The 12545-nt window shown below is 30.2% G+C and overlaps 3 protein-coding genes across 4 annotated transcripts; 1 reads left to right on the top strand and 2 right to left on the bottom strand.

Annotated features, from left to right (window-relative positions):
• Positions 1-57: 57 nt before the first annotated feature.
• Positions 58-7866, bottom strand: LOC131849767 (uncharacterized). The gene is made up of 10 exons (XM_059199885.1): positions 7667-7866; positions 7043-7348; positions 6124-6240; positions 5453-5570; positions 4914-5123; positions 4355-4431; positions 2089-2252; positions 1464-1630; positions 764-1006; positions 58-280 (listed from the first exon to the last, which is right to left on the bottom strand). The coding sequence occupies exons 1-10, from the start codon at positions 7802-7804 to the stop codon at positions 60-62; spliced, it is 1761 nt and encodes a 586-aa protein (XP_059055868.1). The 5' UTR covers positions 7805-7866; the 3' UTR covers positions 58-59.
• A 280-nt stretch (positions 7867-8146) lies between these two features.
• On the top strand, positions 8147-8985 carry LOC131849766 (splicing factor 3B subunit 5). Of its 2 annotated transcripts, none has more exons than XM_059199883.1 (2): positions 8147-8251; positions 8337-8975. In XM_059199883.1, exon 2 carries the CDS (start codon positions 8341-8343, stop codon positions 8596-8598), a length of 258 nt encoding a protein of 85 aa, XP_059055866.1. In that variant the 5' UTR covers positions 8147-8251; positions 8337-8340; the 3' UTR covers positions 8599-8975. The 2 variants fall into 2 exon arrangements, with proteins under 2 accessions (XP_059055866.1, XP_059055867.1); XM_059199884.1 differs by having other exon boundaries at positions 8162-8262; positions 8337-8985.
• A 544-nt stretch (positions 8986-9529) lies between these two features.
• On the bottom strand, positions 9530-12413 carry LOC131849765 (exosome complex component MTR3-like). Its single transcript, XM_059199882.1, has 4 exons — positions 12187-12413; positions 11823-11940; positions 11115-11274; positions 9530-10109 (listed from the first exon to the last, which is right to left on the bottom strand). Exons 1-4 carry the CDS (start codon positions 12347-12349, stop codon positions 9627-9629), a joined length of 924 nt encoding a protein of 307 aa, XP_059055865.1. The 5' UTR covers positions 12350-12413; the 3' UTR covers positions 9530-9626.
• Positions 12414-12545: the final 132 nt, after the last annotated feature.

Below are 12545 nucleotides of genomic sequence, written 5' to 3'. Positions count from 1 at the left end.
TAAAATGAATACAAATTATATAAAAGTAAAAATAATTTATTATTAAAAAATGCCTAAATTTAATAATTACCACATAATTTTTCTAACATTTTATAATAACAATATTTTATATCATATTCCATATCATACCAGTAGTTAACTGCTATGCACCCGTGGCTTTGTCTTACGTGGTGAAACCATAGACTAGGCAGGTATAGACAATCCCCTTTATTAAGACGTACTTTGAATATATTCGCCTGCTTGAATTGTGGAAATTTTGTGTAGTCTGGTTTAAGAGGATCTGTAAAATATTAAACATGTTTTAAATGTATCCTTTTTTTAAATGTGTCACATTACAATATTTAGTTTCTTACAGAATAAAAGATATTTGCAAGAACATTTTTAATCTTATAAATAACATAGCAAGGTTTTTATAAATTATTTTACTTATCTATGTATAGGCTTACGGCCTCCTAGTACAAAGACCACTTGGCTTGATGCTGTGCAGCTCCTTTTTCAATGGATTAATATGTAATAGTGGGATAGCAGTATTTTTTCCGGGGCATTAGTAGGCATGTGTAAAGAATGATAGGTGAAGTCAGGTCAATATAGGGAATGAGAGATTATCCACTATACCAGATTCCAGGGGTGACCAGGTGGCGATTGACCAGATACGGTAACATCCTTGCAATGGGGTCATAATCCATTACTAACAAACAATCTCCTTCCCTGTGCTATGTGAATTTTACAGGGTTATTTCTTATTATTTTAAATATTTACTCACCTATACAAATCCAAGGTAATTTTGTATCATCACATTTGTCTCCCTCTGTCCGATCTGTATTTATAGAATTACCATTAGATGTCAAATTTATAGGCACAATATCCCATTTTCCACCATCATGTTTGAACTCGGCCTGAGGGTATCGTTTGTATGGGACATAAGGCAAATCCGTGGGAGGTATTAGTATGAAATCTTTGTATCCATCGATAACACAGTATATGTTCTCATATGGGTCTTTGTGCACTGTAAAAATAAAATATTATAGACATAAAATTGTTTATATTTTTCGTGTTTATAAAATATGAGTCCATGAGATGTAGAGCAGTTAGAATCAAAGTCACAATTACCTAGTATTACTTATATTCATTCATATAGAAAGAACATTTCAGCAATATATGCAAAATATAATTTCTTACCCTAATCCTACTGTCCTAGTTTAGCTACTTTACTTGAGGAAGAACTGGCAAGAAATTCAACTGGTACATTATTTTATGTTACCTTTTTTTATTCAGTTCAGTCATAGTTTGAGGTAGATTTTGTAGAAAGTCTGATTAAGTACCTCTGATTCACCTGTTTCTGATGTCTATAGTTTTCTTTATATCTAACTATAGGTAATATATAACATTGCTATTTTCATCAAGTGGGTCTTCAGTTTGTTTCATTAATTAAAAAAGTAATAAAATTATTAGTATATACTAACTAGAAGTGACAGCTCTTTCATCTCCCATCCAAAAATTTATGGCATCTGGATTTTTGTTAAATGCCTCACTGGCAAAATGTATGTCTGTATCTACATCAGATATAAGCTCCTTAAAATCCTCTGTCAGGTTGGAATTCTGGCGTTGAATGTATGTTATATAGTTGTCACTGTAATTTTAAAAAAATTACAACTTTTTTGAAATATTAAATATACATTTTTTGTGAAAATTATTAAAAATAATCTGAATCAAATTCATACCAAACGTTTTAGAAATCTAATTGTAACTCTGAACACAGTAAGAGGGGTGTTATAATTTGTATGTGTATGTCTATGCCATTGTAACTCCTAAATAAATATACTGATTATGCTGGAGATTTTTGTTTCAAAGCTCATTAGATTGAAATGGTACAATTTATTAGGGATTTTTTTATTCAGGATTTTTTTAATATTATTCATTATATAATAATAGATATTGGACTATTTCATGTGTCTACCCAAACAACCCCTTATCCCTAACCAGGGTGATTAATGTACAAAACAAAACATAAAATAGACTTGCATTTCAACATATTTTTTATTAACTCTGTATCCAAGATTACTTTCAATGGCTAAGCAGCTTACTTACCCTTTGGACTCTAAGCTATCCAGAAACTCTGTCATTGTCATTTCAACTTCACATGGCGTTACAAAGTATTCTACACCCGTCTCATTACTGGTGACACCATCTGCCAAACCATTAGGTGTTACTGCAACTGATATTTTCTTGTCTGAAATAGTCTGTCTATAAATGTTAATATTTTAAATGTTTGTTTCAGTTGATAACAACAGTATCATCTCTCTGTTTAATATATAACCCTTCATATTCAATATTTTATTTAGAACTGCAGTAAGTTCCATACCAGAATGTGTATCTAGAACTGCACTAGCTGAATATGACCAGATTTGACTGGGAGGAAAAAAACCAAGTGGTGAAGGTGAGGCCTAGGCTTTTTGTGAGGCTCCTGGACAGAGAATCCAACTAATTCTTTGAAATTTGTCTCTCAATGTAATGGCAAAAAACCTGACATCAGTCCTAATGATAAGTGGTAACCAACATCATAATATGTGAAGCCAGCAAACACACTCATGCATTGCCATTCTGGAGGACTAAGTATCTAGTATATATAATAGTTATTTTGTCGTAAGTGACGCAAATACTCCACTAAACCAAATGTCTGTTGACATATCACATATAGCCATTTGTTTTCATGTATTTGGTTTAAATACTAATATGTGGAACTAAATGACTCATTGAACCCCTATGCTAGTATTGATTTATCTTTGTGTACATAATGAAAAATGAAATATATCTAAGTTTAGTGTTAAATTAATTAGTCCCTTACTAATTAACTCCCTTTCAACAATATATACTATATTTTCTGTGCCACTGTAGTTTTGTAGGGATTATATCATAAGGATAAATGTAACATTGGATTGTATAATAAATAAATAAAATAAATTTATAATTTTCAGTACCTAAAATACTGAGCATTCCATTTCGAAACAGCATCCCAAGTTGCGCATCCCCTTCTTATTACCACTGGAATATTTTTGGATACATAATCCCTATAGAAATCTAGAGAATCCAGAATACATGTCTCGGCTATCTTTCTTCCGAGATACAGTTCTGAAAAAGTGAAAATTTTAGATCGTGACTCTTCCATCCATAGGGTTCGTATATCTCCTGGTTTGGTTATATATGTTTGCCACTCAAAGAGTTTTCTTGTGATAGACAAGAATAGTTAAAAAAATTTGGACAGTTCCCCAAGATAAATTTGAAATTATAAAATTGTTATTATACCTGATGACTCCGTGTTTAATACTTTAAAAGCTTCAGCTATTACTTCACACATAATTATATCAAAATAAAGGCAACAATTTTGTATACAATATTTTTTATATTTAGTAAACAAACATTTGGTAATTTAATAACCTCTTCAAATCAACACCTATCCTCTCAATAGTTTAAGGAGGTATTACATTTTCAAATACATGAATTGAAAATTAAATTTATTTAATCACAAATTTATGAATATATAATTATAGCAGATGTTGACTAAAATGTTTTTAATTATTATTATTTAAAATACATTTTTAGGCATTAAATAATAATAATTAAATGTCAAAATAGTAGATTTGATGAAGTAATACACACGTTAAATTAGGTTTCATTACATGATAGGTCTTCGGTACAAGTTGTTAACAACTCATGTTCATTATTAAACTGTCTTTGTAAATATGTCAAGAAAATGAGATTTTTGTGTTTTTTTTAAGTTGTGTCAAGTTCTGAAACTTCGAAGCAAATAACACCTCACACTTAATAAGTGTTAACAGTCTTATTTGCCTTCGAAATTTACTTAGCAATAGTTTTCAATACTAGTAATTGCTATAAAGATATGCTAGGCGCTTGTCAATTTATTACCCGAGTCAAACTGCCAATATTATTTTTTATTATCCTTAAATACTCGATTCTCCGACTCCTTTTATTGTATTAGTTTTAAAGTTCTCGTTACTCAATCACATTTAACTTGTTGAACGAATGTAAATAAATTTTGGCGTCCAAATTGCCATGTTAAATTAACTGTTGATTTTAAGTTGCACTGAAAAACCGCGAATGTTCGTGTATAAAATAAATATCGCTAAAAGTAAATTTTATTACTAATTAATTTCAATAACACGACAGAGATTCACGAAATAAAATACAATTCTATTATTATATAAGCATAAATAAGTTATTACGATAAATATTTTATTGGCATTGGTTTCTTCAGTATCCCTTTAATTGGAACGTCAGTTGTTTCAATCACAGGTTGTTTGATAGGTGGTGGGGGTTCCAATGGAGTTGCAGTGATCTCGTGAGGCGATGGTGCTGGTTTGGAGCGCCAAAAAGCACGTGGAATAAACGTATACGTGGAATCGACTGCTGTTACTGTAACAATTTCTTATTGTTAAGTTGTATTACACTATACTGCAATATAGGGTTAGGTAAAGAGTCTAATTTGTCGTGTGACCAACTTATTACAATAAGTTCAAAAATTATATTCTCATGTTCAAATAAAAGTGACTCAGTTTCATGAATTATAATTATTAACTGCGTTATCAAAATATCCATGTTATAATTTCAGTACAATAACACCAATAAACTTTTTTTTTATAAACTATTCTAATGTGTTTCTCCGCAGTTGGTCTTTGCAGATTCTTCGAATAGAATGCGGGGTGTGTGCAGATGTTACTTAAAATCCACGAAAGAACTTATATTAACCCCTGCTTGATGACTGCGATTTCAGTCTAGGGCACCGTTAAGGATTTGAACCTGTCATAATTTGGATCCCAATTAGATTGAGATATGGAATCGATCACAGGGGTAAATGACGTGATAGGCAAGCATACGATAACTGTTTTGTTTCTTACCTTTAGGTTTTTGGTTACTACACTCTGTTATAGAAAGAGCACTTTGGGTTCTAGGTCCAGGCAGCATATTGAGTTCGAGGAAATCATCAAGTCCTTGCTTATTCATATCCAATTTATTATTTTCGTTGAGTTGTCGCAATCTCACAGCTTTAACGAAACTTTGTAGAAATGTTTTTGATGTACTATGGATAACTACAGAGTCTAAAACGCCTGCAAAATGAATTCAAGTATAGTAAATAATTATGATATCTCTAACAAGATAAATATTGTTTTTCTTGTTAAAACGAGTGGTAGACATTGTAAAAATATTACTAATAATTCTCAGCTATAACAGATTTTATTTTAATCTGTTGATTTACTTGCGATATTCTATAAACCCTAATTATGGTATTTAGCAAGTTTTTTACAAGTTACAGTTACAGTCCGTGATTATAATTGTAACGTCCATACATAAATGCATTTTACAGTAAAAGATTTACATACAATCAAGCATCTAAGGATTAATTACATGTATATATAGGTACTCATCAGATACTTACGAAGTTGAGAACATCTAGCAATAATAGTTTCTTTATAGCGATGTTTCTTAGTCATTGGGTTCCCAATGAAGTTCAAGTCAACCAGAGAGGTTAATGAACATAAGTCATCAGCCACATTCTATAAGTAATAGATAAAATGAATTGCATTTATATAAAAAATATAAAGCTATATTAATATTATTAAAAGAAAGGGAAATATTTCTCTTTTTCTTCTTGTTTATTTGATTGCATCGATTAGACTCCAAAAATACTGGACCGATTTGAAAATTTCTTATACCATTAAAATTATACCATGAAAATTATAGAACATAAAATAGAAATCCTACATTATCCCTGATGATCATAGGTGATAGAATATCTTCAAAGGCTTTTAGGGATCCCTATGAAAACTTTTGAAATAATGAGAATAAGGCATTGGATGCGAGCAGCGCAGGACCGATCGTCGTGGAGATCTTTGGGGGAGGCCTATGTCCAGCAGTGGACGTCTTCCGGGCTGCGATGATGATGATGATGAATGAGAATAAAGCAAAGAGGTACTGCAGTTTTATGAAGGACATCAATATCGAAGTATGTGTGAGTTAAAATCTATACTTTTTGAAATTTATTCTAAATACTGGTGCCAGGGCAGGGCACTACTTAAATTATAAATGATGGTTTATGATATTGGATACCTGAAAATGTTCCAAATTGTTCTTTTTAGCTATGAGGACTTCTAATCTACGAAGCGGTTTCGCCCAAGTCATATCCGTAATTTTATTTTCAGATACGTTTAAAATTCGAAGTGATGGCTGAAATTATTAAGCATGTATAACGATTACTGTATTTACGTCATTTCATTAGTTATATAAGACTATTTGGTTGAATAAAAATAAGTCTCGTGGAATTCAAATATATATATCAAGTGAATGAAGTCTGCGGGGTAAAAGGTGGTTTACCTCGCGCGACGTAACAAAAATTAATTAATTATAACACTTTATTGCACTAACATATAAAGGACATGAACAAAATTAAAAACAAAAAAAAAACTAAGTACAAAAGGCGGTCTTATCGCTAATGCAATCTCTTACAGACAACCTTTGGAAAGAGAGTATTTACAAAAAAATAGAGTAGGTGGCGCATTAGTGGAAACATAAAAATTATATACACTTATGTAAACAAAATATAGTACATACACAAATTTACATACATATGAATACATAATAATATAGTATACATCAAATAATTATACATAATCAAATATTATACACTTATTATAATAATATAAATAATAATTAATGCACTTATTCTTAGTTTTACAGAGGGGGGTTGTTAATAATGGAGACTATTTGCCCCATCATTATGTACCATATCAGGCCGACTTCCATTCGCTCCAGGAATTAACTACAGCGGTTTCTAGGGAGAGACTATTGTAGTTAATTCCTGGCGAATACGCGACTATGGTCGGACCTGACTTCATGTTCATTTTAAAAATCCTCCACGACAGACCCAGCATTGCGTTACCGCAATCGAAAGCATTAAAAAAATTGAGTTGAATATTTGTGCTTAATTTCATATGATCTAAGAATATCAACTTGTTTACAACCTACTTACCCCAAGAGACATGATAGTTTTCGGGTCAAAACACAAGCCATCCGGGCTATATATATCCTGTTTTTCAATATGTAATTCTTCTAAATACCTGTTGCCTTCTAAATTTTCCACAACACTAATCCGATTATTACCCAAATACAATTTTTTTAAGTTATACAGTTTCTCTAGGCCTTCAACTTTCTCTATCTTATTCCATTGCAAATGTAAATGAGTCAATTTATATAGTAAATCCAGATTTTCTATTTTCATAATATGATTGTTGTGATAGTAAGCGTATATAACATTATTCCCATTTTTTGGTTTAGACTAAAACATAATAAATATTTACTGCATATAGTAACAAATTGCATATATTAAAAAAAAATGTTTTGAAGAAAATGCTAAGAATATCTTCAGATGCCCTTTACGGAATATAAAATACAAATAGGTGTATAAAACTATACCTAAAATATAATTTTAAATATTAGCTGTTTCACATGACTATGTTTGCATTTTTGCGCTTTATGATATGTCTGTCTGTCTGTCTGATATATCTAAAATCAGTTCTGCTGTTTGACTCATTTCTGCATTATAATATGTATATCACTTATGGTAATGTATGAGTGTATAAAAAAAAATATTTACGATTTCAGTTAAACATTTCTCATGCATAAAAAGGTGTGTTGGTTTTTTGAACGAATTCTTCAGTTTATTTCTTACGATTCTTCTTGCTTGTTTTCGTAAGCTGTCTTCATTTTCCAATTGAATTAAATTACTTTCCATAATTTGTCTAAACAAACTTCGAAAACTACATGTACATGGATAAATTTATTGATTAAACAATATTTTGAAAATAGCGCCTAGCAAAAAGTTTTGTTGCACTAATAGAAAATTAAAGAATAAAATTAAATTTTAACTTACAATAATGTAGTAACTAATATTATTGTAATATCAAATTCATAATGAAAATGCACAATTCATTAAAAATTTTTAATCGCTAACTATGAATATAAATATATATTAATATAATTTATAAATGTTTGGTAGGTTTCAAATATTGTCTGTAGTTACCCTACACCCAAGTAATCTGTGAGCTGTCACGTCATGAATGCATCACATCTGTCATAGCACAGAGCATATAGTGTAACAACAAATATAATTTTGTTTGTATTTCTATAAAATTATACAAAAAGGATATAATTTGCTGTTATTATATATAGACACAGAACGGTACTAATAATGTAAATTATATATTGTTTAAATTTTTTATTTAGTGATTGTAATAGCAGATTTGTAACCTAACATTTGTTTTTAGCAAAATGGGCGAGAGATATAACATTCACAGTCAGCTAGAACATTTACAAAGTAAATACATTGGTACAGGACATGCCGACACTACAAAATACGAATGGCTAATGAATCAACATCGTGATTCGTGTTGCAGTTACATGGGGCATCCAGACTTGTTGAGTTATTTCGCAATTGTAGAAAACGAATCTAAAGCACGTGTTAAGTTTAATTTGATGGAGAGAATGCTACAACCGTGCGGGCCACCACCAGAGAAACCTGAAGACTGAACTTCCTTATAATAATTGCAACCATTAAAAATTAAGTTGTAGAATGCTTAAATATAATAAATTTATTTTATAAGTCATGTATTTTTTTTTTAATAGCAGTGCTGTTTATTGTCCTTTTTTGGGAATATATGTTCAGTCAGTAAATCAACAGTTGTGTTGCAATGACGATCCTTGTGATCTAGCAGTTTCACATCCACTTTTTACTTGTTTAGTGTTTCGAGTCTTTTATTCTAAACATGTATAAAGAAAAGAAATTGTTTTTGTCTGGGTGTTTTCTATGTATGTTATGTATTCACAAAATAAAATGCAAGTAATTGTATAAGTTGTTTACCACCTATAACACAAGCTCTGTTTAATTTTGAACCTATTGATGCTGTGTGGATTGTCCTTGGTTATCATTATTAATCAAACTGAAAAGTATTTCAGTTACAAGAATAATAAATCCTAATATTTTTAATATTTTTTATTGTTACATCACTAAATGTGAACAATATTACTGAGATTGTCTTTTTTAAGATCTTTATTAATATAAGATTAAAAAATAAAATATTTTGTTATTTAGAAGACTCTGTGAAACTTGTATTAATAATTAGTGTTAATAAAATACTTTTTTAAAGAAGTAGTTTCAGCATGTAATTTACAAATAGCTTAAACTGATGTAATTTAGAATAGTCATTCTGTCTACCAATCATTTTGAATATAGTTTCAGTCAAGAAGAGTGGTCAAGATACTCGAATGAGTATCACATAATCACATAATTTTTACATTCGTTTAAATGAATATTTAAATGAATGTAAAAATTTACATTTATAACTAAAAAAAATTTAGTAAGAACAATCTACCACATAGCACAAAAATTCATTACAGTAAAAATATTAAATATGTAGTTGGTATCATAACAAAATAATAATTAATTACTGCAATAAAAAGCAAAAATGCAAAAACCAGTAATTATTTGTATATTAAATTAGCCTTCAAGTACAATCAGATGTTTAAAACAACATTTACAGAAAATATATACAAAATTATCAACCACCATTTAATAGTGTTTTCCATACTTCTATTTTAGCATTTAATATTTTTTCCCTTTCTTTAGATTCCTCTTCAAGTATCTTCATTCGTTCAATACCTTGCACAACGTTTTTAACAAGCACTTTTTGTATATTTGGCACAAGTTTTTTACACTCATTTTCTAATAAATCCATTGCTTGATTAACACTATCAATATCCATAGATCCTACTTGGGTAAAATCTGATACTTGTTTAAGTCCTGATAATACTGACATGGTTATGACACCATGGTTTATATTGTCATCTGGGCATGTGGTTGCTATATATTCCTCGGCTTCTGTGGGATCTACCAACATTTTATCACCAACAATTGCTACTGAACTTGATGTAATGATGTCATACATGGGCACGGCTGCATTGGCTAATGCTAAACCTGCTGCATTTATGGATGCTGCTAAACATGAACCATCTAGTTCTAGTATGTATACAAAGACGTCAATCTGGAACAAATGATTGTACATATACAATGTAGTAATTGGTTTGAAACAGTTGTAAAAAGTATATATATTATTTGTTTGTTGTTATTATTATTTATTTGTTGTAATATTTTGTTTTTATTAAATAGATTTGGCAAGCAAGTGATACCACCTGGTGCTGTGCTGAAACCATTGCCTATATGTACAAAGAGTATTAACCTATATCCAAGATATTAGCCCTCCATGCACTTTAATTTCACTGCCATATCATTAACCTAAATCTAAACACAGCTTACAAAGAAACTGATTTGCGACTGTCTGAAATGAGTGAGATAGAAGTACAACCTATACAAATTTGTAAAATAAATCAATTTAGGGTAAAAATGATTGTTTTTTTATTGTAAATAATTTATTACATCTGTGTCCAGGAGATTGAATGTTAGAAAATATAATAGATGCAATAAATTGTGAGACCTATCTAGGCTGAGGGCAATGAGGATTAATAATTGCTTGACCATTTAACTACAAAATGCCATTAGGTGTATCTAATCAAAGATCACCTGCATCCATAGAAAGCTTTGATTGCCTACTTGGGACATTCAATCTATCATGAGCTTGTTTGCTTGTAACTATAACATAATCCTTACTAATATTATAAATTTGAAAGTAACTCTGTCTGTTTGTCTGTCTGCCTGTCTGTCTCGCTTTCACACCAAAACTACTGAACTGATTTAAATTAAATTTGATACATAGTTTCGCATTTTTAATACGCGAAAAGTGTTATAAGGGGTTGAAAGGTTGTATGGAAGTATCATTACTTTTAAAGCTAGATGATTGAAATTTATTTTTAGGCTGTTAATAAAATATGATAAAATATGACATTCATAGTTTGTAAAATGATATACAGGATGGAAGTTTGTATGGAAAATTGTACTTTTTGAAGCTAGAAGATAAAACTTTTTCTTTTGATCAAGTTCACAACATAACACAGATGAAGTTGCAGGCACAACTAGCAAAAATATAATTTACCTGATAGTTTGGGAACAAATGTCTGCATACAGTGGGCTCCAGTGCTTGTCTTAATGATACAGAGAGTGCCCTTTCTTCCGCATCGGGCGCATGCGGTCGCCGTTTTCGAGGACATGAAAATGGCGCAAATTTCACTTCACAGTACAGCTGACCAAGTTGACTGTTAATGGAAGAAAAAAGTAAGAATTTGCAACAGCTATTGTAGAAGAAAAAATGAAGAGATATTAAAATCTCTAATTTTATTATAGCTATATAAATCTATAATTTTATTATAGTAATGATAACTTTGGACAATTCACACATCACTACTTTGACCAGGTTAAAGAAATTGAGTTATGGGTACCTACTAAAAAACTAATAGAAATACTGAAAAATTTTCTTTTTTCATATTTAAAAAATAATATTACATAATACTACATATATACAAAATATTAATTGGAAACATCCAAATCATTCAAAGTATAATATTTCCTATGCGAGGAATACCCCCCAACCATCGGAAGGAAGGTGATGTGCTATACTTTTAAACCACTGAGGCACTGAGTCTAATGACAATATGTAAGAGAAAGAGAATATACATGTTGATACAAAGACAATATATTTATAAAAAACTAATGTTTTATATTTTGATTATAATGGATAAACTGTACCATCTATAGGAATTGCACCTGTAAAAGGCCTGGGTCCATTAATAAATATGAAACAAACCTGAACTCGTTTTGATGTGGTATCTCTCGTGGATCAAATACAGAGCATACAACTTTGGTTTTCTTCAGTTCAACATATGAAGAACCCTTAGCTTGCGACACCATATCAGTTCTGGCATCTGTTGCAAAAGTTTATAGTTTAAGTTTATTATAAATATTAATATTCTATTGAATAAAAATAACCAGTTAATTTTTCACAGCACCAACTGAATACCTAAGTCTAAGCTAATGCTTGTAATATAGGTACCTACTAACTGACAGAAACAAATAAATATATTTTTGTACAAATACATACATAATATACATTGATAACACCAATACTTATAAATACAAATGTTTATATCGTGTGAGAATCGAAAACATACACAAACTCCTCGATTCATTTTGAGCACGTCCGTCCTGTCTCTGTCCTTCGTCATTTAGTAAACAATCATGAAGCTCCTGATAAGTCTTCAAATAGTCCTTTGTATAACATTTATACGATATACTATCCTCGGGCCCATTGAATCTCCGATAGTCAAGAGGCATTTTGAAATTTTTTGGTTAGGTATGTTAAATAAATTTATGAGACAGTTCTTGAATCAAAATTTTAAACGTAATGGTTATAAGTTATCCTTCTCACAAGTTCTGTTAACATTAAAAGTATTATATGAAAAGTATTTAATTAGCAGTTGATTTTAAATTTGAATATTGAGCATGAAATAATGGATTTCAATAAATTTGA

The sequence above is a fragment of the Achroia grisella genome, unplaced genomic scaffold, assembly GCF_030625045.1.
Source record: "Achroia grisella isolate CSIRO2021 unplaced genomic scaffold, CSIRO_AGI_Agris_v1 utg660, whole genome shotgun sequence".
Classification (NCBI taxonomy): domain Eukaryota; kingdom Metazoa; phylum Arthropoda; class Insecta; order Lepidoptera; family Pyralidae; genus Achroia; species Achroia grisella.
The sequence above is the reverse complement of the archived record's forward strand: the minus strand, read 5'-3'. Positions and strand labels throughout refer to the sequence as shown.

Coding starts and splice junctions, on each gene's coding strand:
- LOC131849766 (XM_059199884.1), top strand. CDS start 8,341: ATGGGCGAGAGATATAACATTCACAGTCAGCTAGAACATTTACAAAGT.
- LOC131849767 (XM_059199885.1), bottom strand. CDS start 7,804: ATGGAAAGTAATTTAATTCAATTGGAAAATGAAGACAGCTTACGAAAA. Junction 4,432..4,913: donor TAGTAACCAAAAACCTAAAG/GTAAGAAACAAA, acceptor AAATTGTTACAG/TAACAGCAGTCGATTCCACG. Junction 1,631..2,088: donor GATAGCTTAGAGTCCAAAGG/GTAAGTAAGCTG, acceptor TTAAAATTACAG/TGACAACTATATAACATACA.
- LOC131849765 (XM_059199882.1), bottom strand. CDS start 12,349: ATGCCTCTTGACTATCGGAGATTCAATGGGCCCGAGGATAGTATATCG. Junction 11,941..12,186: donor AAATGAATCGAGGAGTTTGT/GTATGTTTTCGA, acceptor CTTTTGCAACAG/ATGCCAGAACTGATATGGTG. Junction 11,275..11,822: donor CCACATCAAAACGAGTTCAG/GTTTGTTTCATA, acceptor TTCCATTAACAG/TCAACTTGGTCAGCTGTACT.